Source organism: Sus scrofa, chromosome 10, assembly GCF_054392235.1.
Source record: "Sus scrofa isolate SSC_HxYL_T2T_F1_AM1 chromosome 10, Sscrofa_HxYL_maternal_Yorkshire_Landrace_v2.0, whole genome shotgun sequence".
Lineage (NCBI taxonomy): Eukaryota > Metazoa > Chordata > Mammalia > Artiodactyla > Suidae > Sus > Sus scrofa.
This window is the reverse complement of record NC_139392.1, coordinates 21,748,653-21,774,829: the sequence shown is the minus strand read 5'-3', so window position 1 is coordinate 21,774,829 and position 26,177 is coordinate 21,748,653. Positions and strand designations below refer to the sequence as shown.

Here is a 26,177-nt window from a genome sequence, read left to right as displayed (position 1 = left end):
TAAAGAGGTAGAGTTCTGGGAGTTTCCATTGTGGCTCAGTGTGAAAGAATCTAACTGGTGTCTGTGAGGATGCAGGTTCGACCCCTGGCCTTGCTCAGTGGGTTAAGGATCTGGCATTGCCGTGAACTGTGGTGTAGGTCATAGACGAGGCTTGGACTTGGCATTGCTGTGGTGGTGGTGTAGGCCCCAATTTGATCCCTAGCCTGGGAACTTCCATATGCTGCAGGTGCAGCCCTGAAAAGACAAATGAATAAATAAATAAATAAATAAATAAATAAATAAATAAAGAGGTAGAGTTCTAAAATGAGAAGTTAGATTCAACCTAAGTTCTAACACATGCTCTACAAATGCACATGCTTTTGAGCTACTCTCTGCTCTCCTATTCTCCCATATATTCTCTTTAGGGAAAAATGGTTCATGCAATTCATGATATGAGACTAAAGCACTCATAAATTAACATATTCCTTCAATTTTCTGAGAATCCCACTAATTATCATTAGGTAGAAATGTGATATCAGGCTTGAAAAAGAACTTTTCGATGTAAATATTTCAGCAGATTAAAAAAACTGAACTTTAAGTTTGAAATGTTAATAATAGTTTAAAATAGTACAGCTTCTACAGAAATTAATTCCTAATTAAAAATATACACACCCAGTCATCAGGGAAAAGCAAGTTAAAAGCACAATGTGGTGCAGCAGGTTAGGGATCTGGCAGTGTCACTGCAGCTGCTTGGGAACTTCCACATGGCCCAGTTGTGGCAAAAAAACCCACAAAACACAAAAAACAAAACAACAAAACAAAAAAATAAATGACAATGACATTTATATCCACTAAAATGTCTGAAGAAAAAAGACTGACAACATTAAATGTCAGCAAGGGTGTGGAGCAACTGGAATTCTCATATATTACTGGTGGGGTATAAAATGGTAATAACGGCTGGAGAACTATTTAACAGTTTCTTAGAAAGTTAAACATGTGCCTTCACTATGACCCAGTGATTCCACTCTCAGTTCTTTATCCAGGAGAAATGAAAACATATAACCCCCACCCCCACCCCCCCACACAAAAACTTCCTAGCAGTTTCATTCATATTTCTAACTTGGAAACAATCCAAATGTTTATCAACAGGTGTCTGGATAAACAAATGTGGTATAGTCAAAAAATGGAATACTATTCAGCAATGAAAAGATATGAACTAATGAAACATACAACAAAAGGAGTGATTCTCAAAAAAAAAAGTATGCTGATTATACAGCATAAATTGGGACATTTTTAAATCAATTATATCTTTAATTTTAAAAAAAGTAGAAACCAGGAGACCCAGGTTCCAATTGTGAATAAAGCACCAAGCAAAATAGCTTAAACATGACAACTCAGTGTCCCTCTCTGTGTCACCCATCTCGCAGCAGAGGCCAGGCCAGAAGTAATGCCAGGCTAGTGCTGGGCAGTGTTGGACTCAAACAATCAGTTCTTAACAGCATTCTTCCCAAGGTGCACAACACAGAGGCACACGCCCAAACTAGGTGGCTATTTTGGAACTTTTTCCTCTAAGGTTTTTATGAGGTTTATTGTATTCTGATTTCCAGCACAAAAGTGACTGGAAAAAGAGACAGGATGAGTAGAATATAGTAGGACTGACCTACTAAAGCAACCCCAATTTTTCTTCTAAGTGGGGACAGGAAGTTCCTGCTGTGGCTCAGTGGGTTAAGAAGCTGACACAGTGCCCGTAAGCATGTAGGTTCAATCCCTGGCCTTGCTCAGTGGATTAAGGATCAGGGGTGGCCACAAGCTGCAGTATAGGTCAGCAGCTGCAGCTCTGATTTGATACCTAGCCTGGGAACATCCATATGCCACATGTGTGGCCATAAAAAGAAAACAGAAAACAAAAAAAGGAAGAGGGGATAAAGTAAGATTTAGGGGAGAAAGAAAAAGGACAGAAAAAGGCAAGTGAAATTGACGACATCATCATCATCATATCTCTTTAGGCAACTCAGTCAAAACACCTCATGCTGCCTGTCCAATATTGGACTCTCAGGCCCAGGAATATAAATTAATACTAAAATCATATACAAGGAAAAACAAACACCTAAAACATTTATTTTTCTTCATTTTCTAAAGTGTTTATAATGAACATACATTACTACTACATAAAAAGTTTCTAAAAATCATTAACTTTTGACAAAAAATACAAAGTGATATAAAATACATCCCTGGAGTTTCTGCTATGGCTCAGTGGGTTAATGATCTGGCTTGTCTCTGTGGCAGCACCAGATAGATCCCTGGCTGTGGCCTGGATTCAATTCCTGGCCCAAGAACTTTCATATGCCATGAGTGTGGCCATTAAAAACAAGCAAAAAAAACCCCCAAAACAAAATAAAACAACCCCTCCCCCCAAAATAAACATACACTAAGAAAAAAATAAAATGAAAATATAAAAAGTTAAAATATATATATATAAATGCTTTAGAAGTGATATATACAAATTAAAGTATAAGTCCATCCACAAAAAAGGACAAAAATAAATTACTATAGATAAATTATCAAGATACAGAGCTTATCTTGATAATATCTAGATTTACAGAAAAAAATCTGGTAAAATTTATATAATTATTGGTTTTTAAATAGAAAAGGATGTCTGAATATGCTACAACCAATTCTATTTCAGAGGTTATTTCTATAATCTTGTTATAGTCTTCAATACATATAATCACTTAACTGAAAACATGAAATAATTTTGTTTTTTTTTTTTTTTTGGTCTTTTTTTAGGGCCGCACCTGTGGCATATGGAGGTTCCCAGGGTAGGGGTCAAATCTGAGCTGTAGCTACTGGCCACAGCCACAGCCACAGCAACATCAGATCTGAGCCACATCTGTGACCTACAACACAGTTCAAGCGCTGCAATGCCAGATCCTTAATCCATTGAGCAAGGCCAGGGATCAAACCTATGTCCTCATGGATGCTAGTCAGATTTGTTTCCAATGAGCCACCATGGGAACCCCAATAATTTTGTTTTTATAAGAATTTAGATTTTACAATTTCCACTACTAGATATCTAAAAATAGTTAGAAAAATGTAAAAAAAAATATCTCATTTTACTCTTTGTATAGGAAAGGTATAGGCAAAAGACTCCTTCACAGCTACTCAGATGTAGCAGTTGTAAAATATTGTAAGAGGCAGGCATCTCTTACAATCCTAATTTAAAAACATACCAGGCTCTTTGGCTGTAGCTCCTCTTTCCTTTGGATCTTCAGACACTACTAACTGCGTAAAGCATTTCCTTCCCAGGGACTTCTGTACAGCTGCTATCTAAAAAGTTTTTTAAAAAGAAAAAAGAAAAAAAAAAACTTTGGGGGAAATTGTTGTATTATATTAGAAAGCTGAAAATAATTTGAGAAAGGTTTCATTACTCTCTAAAATATTTCACCCAACAAACATGACATCTAACATTTTTCCTATAAATATTTTCAAAGAAAACAATCTCTTACCTTACATTTGGATAAAAGGGGACTGTAGAAAAAATAGAGAAAAAAAGAATTAAAAAAAATAACAGTAGTAACACGCTTCCTAACAAATGTCACTGAAACAGCTGTAAAAATATAGGAGTTCCCATCATGGTGCAGCAGAAACCAATCCAACTAGGAACCATGAGGTTTCATGTTCGATCCCTGGCCTCGCTCAGTGGGTTAAGGATCTAGCGTTGCCGTGAGTTGTGGTGTAGGTCACAGATGTGGCTCAGATCTGGCGTTGCTGTATCTGTGGCATAGTCTGGCAGCTGTAGCTCCAATTTGACCCCTATCCTGGGAACCTCCATATGCTGCGGGAGTGCCAGAGGCCAGCTCTGGCAGCCAGGGAGTGTACACTTTTCCCTGAAGGAGATGGATGAGCGTCGGCGTATGAACATGGAGACAGCCTCTTTGTCCCTTCTTTCAGGGCGGTGGACTGCTCAAATTTTATTGGCATAAGTGGTTGATTATATAGACAGTTTTTCACTACAGTTAACATCACAGTGTTAAAAGTACACTGGTTAACTATTACATGATAAAGCAGCTATACATCATGTTCTAAGATCTTTATCTTAACTAAATTTAGTGAGTACAATTTAAGGGCAATTAGGTACAATACATCATGTTTTAAGATCTTTATCTTAACTAAATTTAGTGAGTACAATTTAAGGGCAATTAGGTACAATACATCATGTGGAAAGGAGGAGACTCAGTACAAATCATCCCATGGCCAGCCAGTCTTTACAAGTTGAAGAGGTCACAGACACAAGAATTTGGCATTCACAAATCTTGTTTTTAGACTGGTGCTTATCTTTAAAGCGTTATAGCAGGGAGACAGTGTAAGAAAATATAAATCAACTTAACTAGCTATCACTTAATCAAGGACAAAACTCACAGCTAGGTTTCATGAATAATATGTGTCTAACTTTTATGAACCTCATTAAAATCCTAACTCTAAAGTTTAATATATAACTAGTTAGTAGATAAACACTATGTTTTAACTAAGTTGGATTTAAATAGGGGAAAGTCCTTCAGGATGAAATTCTTATTATATTATTGTTGTAACTTTGTTAAATCACAAATCACCACAGGAAAGTAAAAATGGAAAATAAGAATAATAAGCAAATAATCAGGAAAGACTGAGGAAAACTGAATAACAAGTGAATAACAGAAGACTAGGTCACCCGACAAACAATCCATGTTCTCCGGCGCAAACATGGAAATGGTTTTCCCAGGAAAGCCCCAATTCCTTCCCATCAACATCAACATGAGAGCCGTGTAACCTGAGGCCTGCCCTCGGCTTGTACTGTACAGGCAGGCTTCAGCCTGCCCTTGGTTTTGCACCTTACAGGCAGGCTTTTATCCTGACCAGAAGCCCACCTTCGGCTTGTACCATTCAGGTGAGTTCCCTTCCTTGGTTAGGAACCTGCCTTCAGGTTTTTCTACCGTCAGGCAAGGTCCTTTTTTCAAGTCCCTACATCTTCTTGGCTCCCCACACGGGAGTGGCCCTAAAAAGCAAAAAAAAAAAACCAGCCTCTCTGGATTCTATTGTTAGTACAGAACACTTCCACTGCTGAAACATTACCACTGGTTCACACAGTTCAAAGGGCAGCTATATCGTGTGTTAATATCCTTAAATGGCCAATAACTAATGAAAGCCCCCAAAGAAGCTATAAATGCTGAGATCAAGGGAAGGAAATAACTTTTTGCTAGTAAGGTATTTAAAGAGTATTTCACACATATTTTTAAAATTTCAGTTTATGTTATTATAGTCTAAAATACATTGTGGAGGAAGATAATTTTATTGGCATTACTTAGAAAAGGGTAACTAAAAGTAATCTTTTAACACTGTATTTTAGGGACTACCCAAGATAAAAGAATGCGTATATTCAACAAAAAGCATACACAAAAATGTTCACAGCCACTTTATTCATAATAATCAAAAACAAGAAATAATCCAAACAGGAGTTCCTGTCATGGCGCAGTGGTTAATGAATCCAACAAGGAACCATGAGGTTGCAGGTTCGATCCCTGGCCTCGCTCAGTGGGTTAAGGATCTGGCATTGCCGTGAGCTGTGGTGTAGGTTGCAGACATGGCTTGGATCCCGCGTTGCTGTGGCTCTGGCGTAGGCCGGCGGTTATAGCTCCGATTCAACCCCTAGCCTGGGAACCTCCATATACTGTGGGAGCAGCCCAAGAAATGGCAAAAAGACAATAAACAAAACAAAACAAAACAAGAAGTAATCCAAGTATCTATTTTAAACAGTATGATGGAGTTTTCTTACGGCACAGTGGGTTAAGGGTTGGGCATTGTTACTGCAGCAGCCTGGGTCGGAGCAATGGTGCAGGTTTTGATCCCTAGCCCGGGAACTTCCATGTGCTGCTGGTGTGGCAAAAAAAAAAAAAAAAAAGTTAAATAAAAATTTACTTATGATAGATATCAATTATCCATCATAAAGTTAAATATCAATTTATTTATGATGGATAAATTGCTAAACAGTCATATAATGAATCCATACAGGAGTAAAACAGAACAAATTATCATTACAGGTAGCAATGTGTAACACATACATAATGATGGGCAAAAGAAGCTAGATACAAAAATCTACAGTCCGTCTGATTAGCATTTATATAAAACTACAGAAGAGGCAAATACATCATCACAGAACTCAGAGATTAGTTACTCTGGGAATAGGTACTGATTTTATACACAAACAAAGGAGCTTTCTGAGGGGGCTAAACTGTTCTGTATCTTGGTTAGAGTGGTAGTTACATACACGTATCTGTACATGAAAATTCCTCAAAATTATGTACTTTAATGTATGTATAACTCAATTTTTTTTTTTAAGGGCCGCACCCACGGCATGTGGAGGTTCCCAGGATAGGGGTCAAATTGGAACTACAGCTGCTGGTCTACACCGCAGTCACAGATCCAAGCCGCATCTGCGACTTACACCACAGTTCACAGCAATGATGGATCCTTAACCCACTGAGCGAGGCCAGGGATCGAACCCACAACCTCATGGTTCCTAGTTGGATTTATTTCCTCTGTGCCACGATCGGAACACCTCAAAAAATATTTTTATATTAAAAAATTCTAGGAGTATAATTTGAGTGAATTATCAAATTTAAAGCATTAAAATTTTGGATTTTGTTTACTATACTATCCACTGCTCTTTAGCCTGAAATTGTCTAATGACCTGAAGCAATGTGACTGAAGACTAGTTTTTAAATTATGTGTTGGTATAAGTGGCCTTATATTTAAAAAGAGAAAAAGAAAAAAAAAGTCATGCCCATATTATGTTCAATAAATACTTGTTTTTAAATAATTAAAACATTTGTCAACACATTTTTAGTCTCATGGGAAGGGCAGAAAAGTGTCTATACTGAATATTTTGAAAGTAAGAAGACAATCTCCTTTATTTTAAAAGATTTCATTATTTTAAAACTCTACAAAGTTGAAAGTTAACCATTTAACATGCTGGGAAACCAGTTTATTTGCAGAATCCATAAAAATAATGTCTCAAAGGTTCAAATTGACTAACATAAAAAAACTACATCCCAGAAATCTGCACTTGTTTAATCCCTATCATGTCCCCCCCACCTTTATGATTCTGAGTCTTCAAATAATGAATTCAAAAAATACGTTTATATGCTTTATTATTGCTATACTTAGTTTTAAAAATCCAGCTTCTTTTTTTGGTCTTTTTGCCTTTTCTAGGGCTGCTCCCACAGCATATGGAGGTTCCCAGGCTAGGGGTCTAATCGGAGCTGTAGCCGCTGGCCTACGCCAGAGCCACAGCAACGCAGGATCCGGGATCCGAGCTGCATCTGTAACCTACACCACAGCTCATGGCAACCCGGATCCTTAATCCACAGAGCAAGGCCAGGGATCGAACCTGCAACCTCATGGTTCCTAGTCGGATTCATTAACCAGTGCGCCACGACAAGAACTCCAAAAATCCAGCTCTTTGATACAAATCAAACAATTTAAAATTAGCTGGTAAAAAATAAAATATAATAAAATGGTAAATGCAGTTTTCCTTCTACAGTGGTTTGGTTAAGTATCATATTGCATTTGCTTTCCAGTATTAGAGTACTCTTAAAAATGTATATTTATTACAACATACAAACAGCGAAAAGCAATATAATAAAAAAAATCCTAAAACACAAAATTTTGGAGTTCCTGTCATAGTGCAGTGGTTAACGAATCTGACTAGGAACCATGAGGTTGCAGGTTTGATCCCTGGCCTCGCTCAGTGGGTTAAGGATCCGGCGTTGCCCTGAGCTGTGGTGTAGGTGGCAGACACGGCTCGGATCCCGAGTTGCTGTGGCTCTGGCGTATGCCAGTGGCTACAGCTCTGATTCGACCCCTAGCCTGGGAACCTCCACATGCCACGGGAGCGGCCCTAGAGAAGGCAAAAAGACAAAAAAATAAAAATAAAAAAAATAAATAAAACACAAAATTTTTTGTCTGAATCAAATAATCTCTTAACCAAAAAGTGATCAAAATTCAAAGTTATATTTTAAAATTCCTACTTAGAAGGTGTTTTGAATTTTGTAAAGTAGACCTTTAACTGAGTTTAGCATAAGAAGCTGAGATAAAAGCTGAAGAAGTAACCTAATCTTTTTATCAATTTTAATTTCTCCAGTTGAAAGCATTAACAAAACAAATTTTCTATGTCAAATATTCAATGCTACAAAGCTTCGTCAATATTCTGTTCCAGCTCATTGTAAATAAATACAGAAATACTTACTCTTGATGTGTTGTACAAAATTTAGTAAGCCGTTCAAAATCTTCACCATTAAATCCTTTTTCTGAATTCCTTAAAGATGTAACTGCATGTGGCTCTACAGTTTTCCATTTTGTTTCTAAATTTAAAATATCTGTTAGTCACTGATTATTGCAAAACATGTTTAGCAGGGAAAAAAATAGTTAACTGGCACCACTAAGATCATCATGCAAAATTATCTTCTCAACCCCAAAGTTAACACAATTAGAAATAGCTAAGCGATTACTTTTCAATATAAGTAAATATTATCCCAGAGATTAACTTAGCCAATAGGCCATACAAAAGGATCAGAAAAAAATGCAAATAGTTTCAAAAATTCTTTTCTTGGTGCTGATATGAAGAACAAAATACAAAGAGAAAAACTTTCTCACAATGACACAAACTTGTGGTAAAAATGCTACTTTCTTCCCAACATTAACTTGACTAAAGAAACATCTTATTTCCTGACATACAAAACCAGGTCAAATATGTAGATAGCATCTTTATTAGATTACTGATGATTCTATATTCCACGTTAGTCTGTACTCACCCCACTGTTCTTGAATGGCAGAAAGATTTGTGAGCAATTGCTCATGATACAGTCGTTCAAGCTGAATGAATTTCATTGCTTTCTCATCTGGACAGAAAATTTGAGGAAAACAGAAATCTAAAGAATAATGTCCTAAGTCGAGAAATTTGAAATTTACCAAAAAATAAGATGACTCTATTTTAAAATTTAAACAAATCTTAAAGTAAGGTTTCTTGGGTTTGAAGTAAGTAAATTTTAGCATATATTATACAGGAGTTACTTGGGTTCTATTCTATCAACAAACAGTAGAAACAAACAAACAAAAGTTTTAAAGCACAAAGAATGCCCGCCTGCTAATGTATCTCTAGCAGAGTCAATTAAATATAATTTAATTGGAAATAGGACCCATATGAAATCTTGGAATCTGTTTCTGAAACCAAGCGGGGCCCTGTGGAGCTCCTGGGCACAAAAGCCTTTCTGTGTCCCCCATTTCTTGTTTTTAAGAAATAGGCCTCATTCAGCCTCCGTGGCCTTCCCAGAGTCCCAAAGAGACCGGCTTAGACAGCTGCTGATCAGGGAAGGGAGAGGATGCAAAGACAAGGGAGGAACAGTCAGGAAACAACAGTCCAACCTTGGGGCAAGATTCTGGTTCCCCCTCAAGGGATGCACATAATGATGTAGGCATCTTATACACCTAAGGGAAAAGTTATATTCCTTGTGCTTCTTTCAGAAGTGAATACCTTAAAACTGAATAGCTTAGAGGCCTTCCTTGTGTTTCTCCTTCATTTGATTGCACCCTTTAAAGATAAACTAGATTAGGCACCCTGGGCACAACTGTCTGTGGGTTAAAATTATTTTTTATTTTATTTATTTATTTTTTTTTGTCTTTTGTCTTTTTGTTGTTGTTGTTGCTATTTCTTGGGCCGCTCCCGCGGCATATGGAGGTTCCCAGGCTAGGGGTTGAATCGGAGCTGTAGCCACCGGCCTACACCAGAGCCACAGCAACGCGGGATCCGAGCCGCGTCTGCAACCTACGCCACAGCTCACGGCAATGCCGGATCGTTAACCCAGTGAGCAAGGGCAGGGACCGAACCCGCAACCTCATGGTTCCTAGTCGGATTCGTTAACCTGTGGGTTAAAATTATAAGCACATGATGTTTTTCAGGAATTTTCCTAGTTTGTTCTAATCTCTGATCAATATGCCCTTTTTGCAAGTACTGTTATTCTAGGAAAACTCAAGATGCCATAATCTAGATGACCACCACCAGATCTCCTGACATCAGCTTTGATGAGGAAGATTCCCTGATAGAGGAGTTCCCCTTGTGGCTCAGGGGAAAAGGAATCTGACGAGCATCCATGAGGATGCAGGTTCAATCCCTGGCCTTGCTCAGTGGGTTAAGGATCTGGCATTGCTGTGAGCTGTGGTATACGTCGCAGACGCAGCTTGGATCTGGTGTTGCTGTGGCTGTGGCTGTGGTGTAGGCTGGCAGCTGAAGCTCTGATTTGACTCCTAGTCTGGGAACTTCCATATGCCACACCTTTTTAGGGTGTAGCCCTGAAAAGACAAAAGAAAAAAAAAAAAAGATTCCCAGATAGAAAGAAGAATGCATGTTTGCCCCAATCCTGATTCTTACCTGAAACCCTGTTTTTCTCCTTTTAGACTACAAAACTCCCTGCAATTCTTCTAGGGAGGGGACAGACCATAAGGCATTAGCTTGCTATGGCCTCCTTTGGCTGGCAAAGCAATAAAAGCTATTTTTTCTACTTCACCCAAAACCCTGTGCTTGTGTTTCTATTCTGCACCAGTGGACAGAGTTTCAGCAAAATTTCATCTTTTTGTTTTCTCTCTCTTTTAATTTTTTTCTGTCAAGCAACCATGTTACCCTCTAGTCAAATGTTTTTGATTTCAACTCCCTGTGATCCTTTATCTACTTACTGAACACTGAAAAAAAATTTTAAATTAACTTGCCATAGTGATTTTCACAGTTATGTGAGTCCATCTTTTTTTTTTTTTGTAGATTTTCTTATAAACTTCTGCCTTCTCCATTTGTATCACACATTTAGCATCATATGAGGTCGTGATAAACTGTCCAACTGTCTACCTTCCTTTGGGCCATGTTCTAAATGTTGACCCAGAAAGAAGAGAAAAAACTCACCGTTTAGCTTTTTGTCCTTCCCATGATCACTCAAGGGTTCAGTTCTCTCTCTCATTTGTAGTCATAAAGATATGCCAGGGATCATAAAATAGGCCAGGGAGAAACGGAGACAATTCCATTTTCCTCTGCCCATGACTTAAAGTATACCAGTGCTTCTCAAGCTTTACTGAAAATCTTGCTAAAATACAGATTCATGTGTCTGATTCCCAGAAACGCCCCTCCAAAGGCCCCTGATTTACAATTTCTAAGAAGCTCCCAGGGATGCTGATGCAGACATGCACTGCTCTGTATCACATTCATGATTTGGTTAGTTCTAGCTTCATTTCCATCAGAATCTGATTTTCTACATACTTAGTACTGAACTGTCATTACAACACTGACCACAGTTTGCTTGATAGGGTTCAGAATGATAACCCCATGGACTTCCCCTGCTGGTCACATCAGAGTGATAACTGCTTACTCCTTAATCTGCTCAGAGATGTGGTGAAAGTCAGTAAGATTAGGAGGAAAAAGAAAGCACACAAATGGAAAAGGAGAGATACTTAGGAAACATTCTTAACAGTATACATCCCTGAAAAAGAAAAAAAAATTTTAATTTTTGAAAAGGAAAATTTAAAAACTGAGGGAAGAAATCTTTCCCAAATAAAAGTTAATCCACGGTGTCACCTGACAACATTTATTGTTTTCTGCCAGCGAAGAACTCAAACTACGCTTTGCAAATATATAACTACAACAAGACAGTCATGAGACTTACTACGTATAATATGCTTGACAGGCTCATACCATATGAATATTACTTGACTGGTACTTCTTTTTTTTTTTTTTCTTTTTAGGGCCACACCCTTGGCATATGGAGGTTCCTAGGCTAGGGGTTGAATAGGAGCTACAGCTGCCAGCCTACAGCACAGCAACACCAATAGCAACGCAGGATCTGAGCTGCATCTGCAACCTACGCCACAGCTCAACGCAATGCTGGATACCTGACCCATAGAGCAGGGCCAGGGATCAAACCCGCGTCCTCATGGATACTAGTCAGATTTGTTTCTACTGTGCCACAACGGGAGCGCTTTGACTTGTATTTCTGTTTAAAAGGAAAAATCTGGAAGTTCCTGTTATGGCTCAGCAGTAACAAGCCCGACTAGTATCCATGAGGATGAGGGTTCAATCCCTGACCTCAGTCAGTGGGTTAAAGGATCTGGTGTTGCCGTGAGCTGTATGACGGTCACAGATGAGGCTGGGATCCCAAGTTGCTGTGGCAGTGATGTAGGCTGGCCAATTTGACCCTTAGCCGGGGCACTTCCATATGCCACAGGTACGGCCCTAAAAAGTAAAAATAAAAATAATAATAATTTAAAAAAGAAAAATCCAATGGGTTTTTATTTTTAATTTTTAAAATTTATTTGTTCTTTTTATGGTCACACCTGTGCATATGGAAGTTCCTGGGCTAGGGGTCGAATCAGAGCTGCAGCTGTCAGCCTATGCCACAGCCATGGCAACACCAGATCCAAGCCACATATGTGATCATGCCGCAGCTTGCAGCAGTGCCGGATCTTTAACCCACTGAGCGACACTCATGAACACTATGTAGAGTTCTTAACTGGCTGAGCCACAATGGGAACACCCCCAATGGGTTTTCAATTATATTTTTTGGTAATACGCTTTTTGCCCCCTTCCTGCACACACAAAATATTTTGGTTTTGGTAAAATTAGGGCTTGTTTATGAAAGGTCAAATTTGGGTGGATCTAGACAATGTTCTGGAGAGATAAATTCCCTACATCTTGCTTTCTGAGATGGTTACAAAGGTGCATACAATTAAAACCCAGTGAAAACAACAGATTATACATTTCATTGTATCTAAGTCTCAATTTTTTTTTTTTTTTTTTTTTTTTTTTTTAATGGGCAGCTCTCTAAGAGTTCTGTGAATTTCTCCTTGTAATGAAGAAAAGGATACAGTCCTCCTCCTGGAAATAGGATTCAGCTATCTGTTAAAAACAAAGACAAAAACAGAGGAAATTAACACTTGGATGAAAAGTCAAATTTGGAAGAAACCCAGACCTTGAAACTTTCAAAGTCTTTGATATAAAACTAAGAAAACTCTTATTTAATTACATTCACTGGTGCAGAAAACATCTGACTTGTAAGCACTTGACACATTTCTGGAGTAACTTACCTCAAGCAAAGCAAACACAGACATTCTTTGGCCTGAAAACAACTTCATTCTTTCTATTCTATTTCAAGTCAAAGCAAACATCACTGATTCATTAGAGTTTAGAAGTAAGAACTCTAAAGAATGAGGGAAATGCTACCGAAGCTTATAAAGGTATAACATGAGTGAAAGGATGACTTTATCACCAATTAAAAAGGTGAAATATGTCATGCCACATGAGATCTTAAAACGCACTGGTTTCATTTCTATTTCACACAGTACCTCATGGGACAGTGACTTTTCATTTTCTTTTGATATCTCAGAACAGGCTGGGCCCAGTGATAATAGCTGAGCAATGAAGTATCGAACACATACAAAGCGTTGAGGTCACTGGATGGTTGGGGGCTGCTCCAGAGACTCAGGATCTGGATCCACTGAAGGCTTATCACTTAGCAGATTCATTTCAGGGCATCTTGAAATTAAACTTAAAAATTCTTTGATTCTGGAGTTCCCATCGTGGCACAATGGCAACGAATCCAACTAGGAACCATGAGGACACAGGTCTGATCCCTGGCCTCGATCAGTGGGTTAAGGATCTGGTGTTGCTGTGGCTGTGGTGTAGGCTGGCAGCTGTAGCTCTGATTTGACCCCTAGCCTGGGACACTCCATATGCTGCAGGTATAGTCCTAAAAAGACAAAAAAATAAAAAAATAATTAAAAATTTAAAAATTTTAAAAATATAATAAAATTAACAAGTGCCATATTTAGAATACTTCATTGGTATACTTTCAGCTTCCGCTGATTTTTACTAAGTCTCTAGTGAAAACGGTATTCTGTTTATAGATCACTGTCTCCCTTTTCCAGGAAGCTGCCTATGCAAAGAACAATAAAGCATTTGTCAAACCTATAAGCTAGCAATAAATAGGAGTGGTTTTTCACAAATCACACGGTAAAAAAGCAGACTTTTAAAAGAAATATTTTCCTAGCTTAAAATTTATTCTATATAGCTAACATTCTTCCAGGAGCAATACAAGCAATATAGACGGACTCAATCATCTCTGTGTAAATAGTTCAATCAATTGTTACTTTCTGTAACAGTTCTAGTACCATTAAGTGCAACCAAAGAGACAGGGATGGGGGTTGCCGTTGTGGCTCAGTGGAAACAAATCTGACTAGTATCCGTGAGGACGCAGGTTCAATCCTTGTCCTCCCTTAGCGGGTTAAGGATCCGGCATTGCCATGAGCTGTGGTGTAGGTTGCAGACACAGCTTGGACCTCACACTGCTGTGGCTGTGGTATAGGTCAGCAGCTACAGCTCCAATTAGACCCCTAGCCTGGGAACCTCCATATGCCAAGAGTGCAGCCCTAAAAAGACAAAAAAGACAGGGTCATGAAACCCAAAGCCTCAAAAGTAAAAGCCATTTCCAGGTGAAAGGGCAGCTTGAAAAATAAATACACAGGGCATTTCCCCTATAAAAAAACCTACCCTTGGCAAGTCTAGCAGGGCAGAAGAAGATGTGATTTTTTCTTCTTCGATGCCCCATATGTCTAAATCTGGGAGGTTGCCTGGTAGAGCAGAAAAAACATGAGGTTGGAGATGAATAACCTGACTATGTTCTAGTCCAAGCTTTGCCACCAATAGCTGTATGACCCTGGACATGTCACTTCGTGTCTTAAACTCCGCTTCCTTGTCTGTAAAACAGGGACAATAATACCTGCAACTCTCTGAGACAGGGCTGCTGTAAGGACTAAGTAAGAGAATGTGTATCCAGCATAATGCCCAGCACACAGCACTGCATGCTTAAAAATGGTTTCGGAGTCCAACCCTGGACCAGAATGTAAGATGCAAAGGAGAGTCCTGTGACATTTTAGGTTATGCAGGAAAGTATCACTGTTCTTGGGAAATTTATGTGGAAATATTTAAGGGTGAAGTGATATAATCCCTGAAAATTATTTTAAAATCTTTTGGTGGGCGAGTTCCCATTGTGGCTCAGCAGTCATGAACCTGACTAGTATCCATGAGGATAGGGGTTCGGTCCCTGGCCTTGCTCAGTGGGTTAAGGATCCGGCACTGCTATGAGCTGTGGTGTGGGTCACAGAGGAGGCTTGGATCTGGTGTTGCTGTGGCTCTGGTGTAGGCTGGCAACTACAGCTCCAATCTGACCCCTAGCCTGGGAGCTTCCATATGCTGCAGGTACAGCCCTAAAATTAAAGCAAAAAACAAAAAACTTTCAGTGGAAAATATGTGTGTGAGGGGGAGGAAGGACATGAAAATTTGGCAAATGTCAATACTGGCAAATCCAAATGAAAGGCACAGTGTAAGATGCTGGAAATGACTGAATTAGGAATAAAATGTTACTCCATTTCTCCCAGACATGTGTTTCCCTTGGGAGGTGGCAGGATCCTTTGTAATCTTGGGCTGAGGAAGGCCGCCATCAGCGGACTCCTGTTGCCCTGATGTCTCAGCTTACTGCAGCTTCAGCATCTCTTTCCAGCAAGCTATGTTTGAATCAGTGACAGTGAAAAATCGTTACAAGGCTTAATGTTTATTTGGCTTTTATGTTAAGTATATCCAGTACTATGTTAAGTGCTTTCACGTGCATTATTTCATTTAGTCCTCTAAAAATTTACAGAAGAAGAAATGGAAAGCTACTTAGCTTGTTAGTGGTAGAGCCAAAGCCCATACTTTAAAACCACCACTATACTCTCTAAGCTTCTTTGCCAGGAGAGGACAGATTGCTGAGATATTTAAGAAGCATAACCTACAGGGCTCAGCAAACTGACATGTTCCTGGGGGATGAGAGCGGAATTTTACTTTGAGACATAAAAAAATTATATAATCTTTATCTGATCAAGATTGTTATCATCTTCCTGCCTAAAAAATGTGATTTTCTTCTAGATCTGCTTCAGATGTCGGATCACCTGTCAGTAGAAAACAGCATTCTTCTCACCTTTAATGTAACAATAGCCCAGTGACATAAGCTGCTTGAAAAGATTTGACTACACTAGTTCCAAATGTCCTTTTCCTCAACTTTTTGTTGAAAGTCTACAAAAGAGTTGAAAGGATAGTGAAATCAGTAACCATATACCTCTTAACTAGACCTATCAACGGTTAACATTTTGCCAAATTTCCTTTCTCTCTGTCCTTCCCTCTCTGACATATTTTTTTTCCCACAGAAATATCTTAAGTAAACTTCAGGCATTATGTCGCTTCACCCCTAAATACTACTTGCACATGTATCTCCTAAGAAATGAGGATATGGTCCTATATGACCTTCAACTCCATTATCAATTTTAAGAAATTAGACACTGATGTGCTAGTATTATTTAATATACAATCCATATTCACATTTTCCCAAGTTGTCTTTAAAATAGATGCGCTGAATGAAATTAACAAATTATAGCCCTAGAATTATAAGGAACTTTGTGAGGGAATCTCAGTCACCTCATTTGTAAGCATGATGATAATACTTACAGCTCTAGATTGTTTGGAGAATGAAAGAACAGTTAAGTGTGAATACCCTTTACAAACTTAATCCACCGCACAAATTTAAGGGAGGCTGAAAGATCAGAAAGCTGCTTTGGTATTGGTGCTTCTCAACTAAGGCTCTCTCTCAACAATGAGAACATGTAACATACTACATATGTTAGTAACAACTTAGACGCCAAAAAGTAGTATACGTTTTCTCAAAGGCATTCTTCAAGCCTACCAAGGAGGTGATATAAATTTATAAGAATATATGTTTTCCTGCCTTGGAACAAAAGCTATTTTACTTTTTTTTTTTTTTTTTTTTTTTGTCTTTTTGCCATTTCTTGGGCCGCTTCCCGGCATATGGAGGTCCCAGGCTAGGGGGGAATCGGAGCTGTAGCCACCGGCCTACACCAGAGCCACAGCAACGCAGGATCCGAGCCGCATCTGCAAACTCCAAAGCTATTTTACTTTTTAAAAATTAAAAATTATTCACTGCTCATTGTAAAAGTTACATGAAACAGGAAGAGTGAGTGAAATAAAAGGTGAAGCTTTTTCTATTCCCATACACCAATTATTTTCACTTTAAAATAAAACACAGGGAGTTCCTGTCGTGCCTCAGCAGTAACGAACCCAACTAGTATCCATGAGGACATGGGTTTGATCCCTGGCCCCACTCAGTGGGTTAAGGATCCGGCATAGTAGGTTGCAGACTCGGCTTGGATTCCGGGTTGCTGTGGCTATGATGTAGGCCGGCAGATACAGTTCTGATTTGACCCCCAGCCTATGAAATTCTATATGTTTCAGGTGTGGCTCTAAAAAGACAGAATAAAATAAAATAAAACACAGCTCATAAATTAGCTCTTGTGTAAAAAAGTTTCCTGATCACTGTCCTAAAGGTCCCCCGGTCTCTAGGCTCCCCATCTTCTCATTTACCCTCCCAAACATCAGAAGAGTTATTTTTCTAAAATTCAAATTCCGGCAACATCACAATTAAGGAGATCACAGCCCCTAAAAGTGAGGCCTTAATGGCACAAACTATCCGATCTTAATTCTTATCTCTCTTCTATCTTCATCTCCAATAACATCCCAGCCGTGCCTCTGCACAGGATCATCTCCCTTTCTGTAAAAGCTCACTTGGTTTATTTGGGGAGAACCCACACATCCTGTAAAATCCAACCCAAGAATCACTTCCTCTTTCCTTAATATCCACAGGCCAAAGTTAATCGCACATTTTGTGGAGCTCCTGTCGTGGCTCAGCGGAAACGAATTTGACTAGCATCTATGAGGACACAGTTTTGCTCCCTGGCCTTGCTAAGTGGGTTAAGGAGCCAGTGTCACAGTGAGCTGTGGTGTAGGTTGCAGACGGGGCTTGGATCTGGTGTTGCTGTGACCATGGCATAGGCCAGAGGCTACAATTCGACCCCTAGCCTGGGAACCTCCATATGCCGCGTGCAATCCTAAATAAAAAATAAATAAAGACTGATAAATCAAAAAAATAAAGTCACACAGTCTGTTCTTTTGCTGAACCTTAAACACACATCTAATACTTTATACAGACTTCTACAATTATTTATCTACCTAACTGCTTTTCCTATTCCACAGTGCCTCTCTTAAAGACATGCTGTTACATAATCTGTTTCCCCAGTGTCTAGCTTAGTTTTTGGCACTTTGTTGGTACTAAGTGCTCATTACATGGACTCTTATTTGCACACAGTGTATTCACTAAATAAAAAAAGGTGCAATTTCTGTTTGAACTACAGGTTCATTATCCAAGCCAATGTGTGGCCAGCAGTCACTGATAGGCCAAATTTCCCACCAGCCACTAATCCAGGGTTAACGTCTCCTGAGCTCGCCAATGACAGGTGTGGGGTAGAATCAATTACAGAGAGCTGGGTTTTAGATAATTACAAATACTGGTCCCAGAATTTTGGTGAGGCTGAAAGTGAAGGGTTTAACATGGTACCTGATGAAGAAAAAGGGGAAGTGCTCTTGAATCCAACTGCTCAACTTCACCTCGTATAAGAGAGAACAGAGACTGCAGAATGAGCTTCGGGCCTTCTAGTTGATCATTAGCATTTACTTCTGCAGGCTCTTCATCACTAACAGCATGAGAGGCTTCATGAAGTCTATTTTCTTGCATTAAATGTGTGGTATCTCCTGAGGAAAACCCTTTGAGAGGTAAATAAAATGCCTAGGTTAGGATAAATTTCCATCATGGGAGAGCACCTTAAAACGATTATTCCGGTTAACCATAAAATTTCCAAAGAAAACTAATTATATGGAAAAAAACCAAACACAGAAACCACAAGTTATTCTCATTAAATTGAATTGTGCTGGAGTTCCCGTCGTGGCACAGTGGAAACGAATCCGACTAGTATCCATGAGGACTCAGGTTCGATCCCTGGCCTTGCACAGTGAATTAAGGATTCGGTGTTGCCGTGAGCTGTGGTGTAGGTCACAGACGGGGCTCCGATCTGGTGTTGCTGTGACTATGGTGTAGGCCAGCAGCAACAGCTCTGATTAGACCCCTAGCCTGGGAACCTCCATATGCCCTGGATGTGGCCCTAAAAAGACAAAAAGACCAAAAAAAAAAAAAAAAATGAATTGTGCTAATATCTGATTGCTTTTATTAGCAATTAGTTAAGAGAAGCATTAGTATTAATAGAAATAATTTGATTAGTTCTATACAAACTTTTGTTTTAAAAATTAAGAATATAAATAAAAAATACATACACATATATATTTTTGCTTTCTAGGGCCACACCTGCAGCATATGGAATTTCCCAGGCTGAGGTCTAATCAGAGCTGCAGTTGCCAGCCTAAGCCACAGCCACAGCCACACCAGATCTGAGCCGCATCTGTGATGCACACCCCAGCTCACAGCAGTGCCAGATCTTTAACGCACTAAGCGATGCCAGGGAGCAAACCCACAGCCTCGTGGATATTAGTCAAGTTGATAACCCACTGAGCTACAACAGAAACTTCCAGATAATTTATATTCTAAATTGAGGATTATAATTAAGAATATAAAAAAAGAGAGATCTAAAGAAAAGTAAATTAAAATCTGAACAAAAACATGATTCTCCCCAAAGTGAACTAACTATAATCCGAAGTCATGCTTTGCCCAAAATGAAACAGAACTGAACAGGAAGATAAATGTGTTTATCATACGAAGGCTAAACTCTGGTCTGATAACTTTAGAACAACTTCTGGATCCCAGGAGAGCAGAAGGAATTTAGATAGATGTCCAAAGCTAATAGCCACGGGAAACTTTTTTCCTTACAAAAATGAATAATACAGGGAGTTCCCTCATGGCTTGGCAGCTTAAGGATCTGGTGTTGCCACTGCTGTAGCTCTGGTTACAGCTGTGGTACAAGTTCTGTCCCTGGCCTGGGAACTTCCACATGCCTCAGATGCAGCCAAATAAGTAAATAAATAAAAGTAGGAATACAAACTTGAGGAAAGAAAAAAAAAAAAAACAGCAGTGAATCCTTGGCCTACAACTCCTGAAATGTCACATCAAATTTTATTAAACGTTACACATTCTAACTTCACCCTTCACTGAAATCTCAGCATCAGTTCTAATTTTCATACTGAAATTGAATAAACTGTCTACATCTATACAACCTTCAGCTAGTCTGCTTGGAAAGGATCTTTCTCCCTAATTTAGTGGGTTGGTACCATGACTAAAGATGCCTCCTACCAGCCCTCTAGAGTGTGCCCAGAACCCTGTTTTCAATTGCCTTCTAAATAAATCCACTATTCTAGCCAGACCGACCAATTATTATTTCCCTAGTAAAATACTGTGTCTTTCTGAGCAACTACAAATTCTAAAAAAAAAGTTTCCTTCCCTCAATGTCTAAATATGTTCTGCCTTAAAAAATTCATGTGTTTATATATGAGTCAGAAGTAAACACTTTCTTCTCAATTCTGTATATGGTCTGTGGTCCTACATTATGTGGGGTTGCACTACAGTGATTAGTGAAAGGTCTTATCTTTATTAGATGATAACTCCAGCAGCGCAAGGATTAATTTATGTACCATGGTATTGCAATTACATCCAGCAGTGTATTAGGAACTAAAATTCCAAGTGCTGTACTTTCTATAAATAATCACCTACAGTGACTTTTTTTTTTTTTGTCTTTCTAGGGCCGCACCTGCGGCATGTGGAGGTTTCCAGGCTGTAGCCTCCAGCCAACGCCAGAGTCACTGCAATATGGGATCCGAGCTGCGTCTGCGACCTACACTACGGTTCATGGCAATACCAGATCCTTAACCTACAGAGCGAAGCCAGGGATCGAACCCACATCCTCACAAATGCTAGTCAGGTTAGTTAACCACCGAGCCACGACGGGAACTCCACAGCGACTTCCTGTATTTTAGAAAAGTCTCTTCTATGAATTCTATATCATTTGGGTTCCAGAAATACAAGGCCTAGAGATGCCTTGCCATTTTATTTTGCAGGAAGAGTATTTGTGAAAACAAGGATAATTCCTCTGCTTTCTAATTTTCTAACCAGAATGGTAATGCCAATGTGGGAACTGTCATGGCTCAGTGGTTAACAAACCCGAATAGTATCCATGAGGATGCAGGTTTGATCCCTGGCCTTGCTCAGTGGGTTAAGGATCCTGCACTGCCGTGAGCTGTGGTGTAGGTCACATACGTGGATTGGATCCCGAGGTGCTGTGGCTGTGGTGCAGGCTGCTAGCTAAAGTTACGATTCGACCCCTAGCCCTTGAAACTCCATATGCTGCAGGTGTGGTCCTAAAAACACACACATATATATGCAAAAAAAGTTTCTAGAAAAAACTACAAAGAAAGTAAGAGAAATTCTGGTTTTCTTCCTTGTTTTCCCAGTCACACTACTATGCTCAAGACAATTGATCTCAGATAGACTGTAATAAGGTCAACCTATCAAATTCTGTATTTAATTTAATTCTTCCACATAATTATATTCCACACTTCCTCTTTGAAAAAAAAATTAAAATTTTATACTGCTCATTTTCAGTAAAGAAGACTTATACAAAACTTTTGAAGAATATTGCCAAAGAAGAGCAGAAGTCTCCAAAGTAAGGAAAAAAGATAGAATTTATGACTCCTTTATCTGAAGGAGATCTAAATAATAGAAATGAAAACATGCATTATGATTATCTCTGTTACCTAGTACAGACTCATAATAGTCATAGTTTCTGCTACATCCATTTTCTAAGTTATTTAAAAAATTGTTTTCCTCCTTAACCCACTGAGCAAGGCCAGGGATTGAACCCACGTCCTCATGGATACTCATCGGGTTTGTTAACTGCTGAGCCACGACGGGAACTCCCAAGCAAAGCGACTTTTAATTCTTTATTCACTGTGTCTTTGGATGTTCTCTGCTGGTAAACTCCCATTCCTAAGTTTATGGAGTAAGTTTGTGACAATTTAATTAATCCACATGAATTTATTAAACACGTGTGCAAAGAAAAAAAATTGTTTTCCTTCCAGTTTTACTGATGTAATTGACATACAGGTGTCAGTCATATAAATTTAAGGTATACAACATAACAATTTGACTTAAATAACATGAAATGATAACAGTAAGTTTCATGAACATAAATCATTCATACAGATAAAACATTTAATAAATAGAAAAAAAATTCCCTATGATGAGAACTCTCAGAATTTACTTTTTTTTTGGCTGCACCCAAGGCATGTGGAAGTTCCTGGGGCAGGGATCAAACCTGTGTCACAGCAGTGACCCCAGGTGCTGCAGTGACAATGCTGGAAACTTAACCTGCTGCATGCACCACAAGGGAACTGCCAATATTAACTTTCTTAACTTTCATATTTAAGGTACAGCAGTGTTAATTATACTTATCATGTTGTACACTACATCTCTAGCACCTGATCACCCTGTAATTGGAAATTTGTACCTTTTTGGCCACCTTCTTGCAATTCCCCTTCCCATCACTCTTACCACCAAAAACCACAAACCTGATCTTTTTCTATGTGTCTGTTTATGAAGTATAACTTGCAACACGATGTTACTTCCTAGTGCACAACCTAGTGATTTGATATTTCTATCTCAACATGATCACCATAACAAGTCTAGTTGTCCTCTGTCATTATTACAAAGATATGACACGATTATTGACTTTATTCCCAATACTGTACATTTCATACCTGACTCATTTGTTACTGAAGATTTGTACCTCTTCACCTCCCTCACCTATTTCTCTCTCCCTGCATTCCATTCTCCTCTGCCAACCACCTGTTTGTTCTCTGTAACTATGGCTCTGTTTCTGTTTAGTTGCATTTGTTATTTTGTTTTTTTGACTCCATATGTAAGTGAAATCACATGTGATTGTCTCTCTGATTTAATTCACTTTCACTAAGCATAATACTCTCTATATTGTTGCAAAGGGCATGATTTCAATCTTTTTTATGACTAATATTCCACTGCGTGTATGTATATATGTATTGTGTATATATATAAAACCTACTCAACTATTTATGCGCACTTAGCTTATTCCATATCTTGACATTATAAATAATGCTGTAATAGACGCAGAGATGCACATATCATTTTGAATTATGGTTTTCCTTTTCTTCAGGTAAGTACTCAGGAGTGGAATTCCTGTAGTACTTTTTTTACTTTTTTGAGCAATCTCCATACTGTTTTCTTTAGCGATTGTACCAATTTACATTCCCACCAACAGAGCAGGAAGGTTTTCTTTTCTCTACATTCCCATCAAGACTTGCTATTTGCTGTCTTTTTAAATTTTTTAACAATTTTTTGTCTTTTTAGGGCTGCACCCGGGGCATATGGAAGTTCCCAGGCTAGGGGTCGAATCAGAGCTATAGCTGCCAGCCTATACCACAGCCACAGCCATAGCGGATCCAAGCTGCGTCTGCGACCTACACCACAGCTCACGGCAACGCCAGATCCTTAACCCACTGAGCAAGGTCAGGAATCATACCCGCGTCCTCATGGATGCTAGTTAGGTTCATTGACCACTAAGACATGACGGAAATTCCTGTTGTCTTTTTGATAAAAGCCATTCAGACAGGTGTGAGGTGATAGATACATCATTCTGGTTTACATTTGCGTTTCCCTGACGATTAGTGACATTGCACACCTTTTCATATGACTGTTAGCCATTTGCACGTCTTCCTTGGAAAAATGTCTATTCAGTCCTCTGTCAATTTTTAAACTGGGTTTTTTTAATGTCAAGTTGTATGATTTCTTTTTATATTTTGGATATTAACTCCTCAAATACATCATGTGCAAATATTTTCTCCCATTCGGTAGGTGGCTTTTTTGTTTTGCTGATAGTTCCCTTCGCTGCACAAAAGCTTTTTAGTTTGATGGGGAGTTCGGTTGTGGCTTGGCAGATTATGAAACCCGATTGGTATCCATGACGATGTGGGTTCTATCCCTGGCCTCACTCAGTGGGTTTGGGACCTCGCACTGCCATAAGCTGTGGTGTGGATTACTGATGGGGCTCAGATCCCGAGTTGCAGCTCTGATTCGACCCCTAGCCTGGGAATTTCCAGATGCCCAAACTGTGGACCTAAAAAAAAAAGGTTTAAAAGCTTTTTAGTTTGATGAAGTCCAATTTATTTATGTTTGCTTTTGTTTCCCTCACCAGATGAGATAGATCCAAAGAAATGTTGCTATGACCAATGTCACAGAGTGTACTGCCTGTGTCTTTGCCTAGAAGTTTTATGGTTTTAGGTCTTATGTAAAGTCTTTAATCCACTTTAATTTTTTGTATATGGTGTGAGAAAGTGGTCCAGTTTTCCCAACACTGTTTACTGAAGAGGCTTTCTTATCCCCACTGTATATTCTTGCCTCTTTTGTTGTAGATTAATTGACCAGAAAAGTGTGGGTTTATTTCTGGGCTCTCTGTTCTGTTCCATTGGTCTATGTATCTGTCTTTGTGCAAGTATCATATTGTTTTGATAGCTGCAGCCATTGGTATTTTGAAAGGGATGACACTGAATCTGTAGATTGGGGTACTATGGTCATTTTAACAATATTAATTCTTCTGATCCAAGAGCATGGTACATTGTTCAATCATTTTGTGTCATCTTCAGTTGTTTTCATCAGTGTCTTACAGTTTCCTGAGTATAGATAGGTCTTTTACCTCCTTACTTGTATTTATTCCCAGGTATCTTGTTCTTTTCTATGTGATTATAAATGCAGTGGTTTTCTTAATTTCTCTGATAATTTGTTGTTAGTGTATAGAAATGCAACAGATTTTGTGTATTAATTCTGTATCTTGCAAATTCACCAAGCTCACTGATGAGTTTTTGGTGGCATCTTTAGGATTTTCTATGTATAGTCACCTGAAAACAGTGACAGTTTTACTTCTTCCTTTCCAGTTTGGATTCCTTTCTTTTTCTTATCTCATGGAAGACTTCTAACACTATGTTGAATAATGAGGCTAGGGTGGGAGTTCTCACTGTGGCGCAACAGGATTAGCAGCATCTCTGCAGGACACAGGTTTGATCCAAGGCCCAGCACAGTGGGTTAAAGGAAACAGCATTGCCACAGCGTGACATAGGTCACAACTGTGGCTCAGATCTGACCCCTGGCCCATGAACTCAGTATGCTGTGGGGTGGCCAAAAGCTGGGGGGGGTGGCAAAAGTGGGAACATTCTCTAACATGACATACAGAAACAAACTCAAAAATGGATTAATGACCTAAATTTAAGGCTGGATACCATAAAAACTCCTAGAAGAAAACACAGGCAGAACTCTCTTTGGGAAAATAAATTGCAGCAAAATTTTTTTTGGATCTGTATCAGAAAACAAAAGCTTTTAAAAAAACAAACAAATGAGGAGTTCCCACTGTGGTGCAATGGTTAAGAATCCGGCTGCAGTGGCTTGGGTTGCTGCAGAGGCATGGGTTCACTTCCTGGCCCAGGAAATTCTACATGCCTCGGGTGTGGCCAGAAGATAAAAGAAAACAAAACAAAACAAAATGAAAATCCCTTTAATACATAAAAAGTTTTCTGGCAAGGATACAGTTATAGTTATGAGAAAAGCCAAATCAAAACATATACTGGCACATATAATTACACCTTCACTACAAATTTTCATTCAATATAAATGAAGCTTTACCAGATATGAATCTACACATTCAGAAACGACCAGAAAATTCTATTTATCTTGATCTGCGAAAGTCAAATGGACTATAGTTAAAACTCCCCATTAAGCAATTTTGCGATTCTATTTTTAAGCATATGTAGGTGGTACCTGTCAAATTCATGTAGGCCTTAATTTATCTGTCAATTCACCAAGCTCTAAAATAGACATCACAATTTATATGCACCTACAAAGGTTTTACATTTAAAAAAAAAATTACTTGCAACTTCTTTGGGCCAGAAATCAGAGAAATTACCTTCACTGAGAGATTTTATTCAACTTATCATACCATCTGAATTTTGACAGATAGGTGATTTATAAACTTAGAATCTGTCTCTGAGTCTGAGAGACAGACAGGAGACTTACTGTGGAAGAATACAGGACTAGTATCCTTTACCTTAAAGCATTAGGAATGTACCCTGATGTTATTACTCACATTATTCTCTTTAATAATCTAGCACTGTG

The 26,177-nt window shown here is 38.8% G+C and overlaps 1 protein-coding gene across 5 annotated transcripts in view; it reads right to left on the bottom strand.

Moving 5' to 3' along the window:
* Nucleotides 1-26,177, bottom strand: part of CNST (consortin, connexin sorting protein) — a 92,802-nt gene that overhangs the window by 22,396 nt on the left and 44,229 nt on the right. For 3 of the 5 annotated variants that reach the window (XM_084979346.1, XM_021064469.2, XM_021064470.2), the window contains 6 exons: nt 18,543-18,748; nt 12,913-12,943; nt 8,826-8,912; nt 8,261-8,375; nt 3,486-3,507; nt 3,210-3,306 (listed from right to left, as the gene is read on the bottom strand). In XM_084979346.1, coding sequence (XP_084835472.1) covers nt 3,210-3,306; nt 3,486-3,507; nt 8,261-8,375; nt 8,826-8,912; nt 12,913-12,943; nt 18,543-18,748 — 558 coding nt within the window. Of the gene's footprint in view, nt 1-3,209; nt 3,307-3,485; nt 3,508-8,260; nt 8,376-8,825; nt 9,643-9,932; nt 9,994-12,912; nt 12,944-18,542; nt 18,749-26,177 lie in introns of those variants that run through there. The other 2 variants (XM_084979347.1, XM_084979348.1) reach the window with 2 other exon arrangements.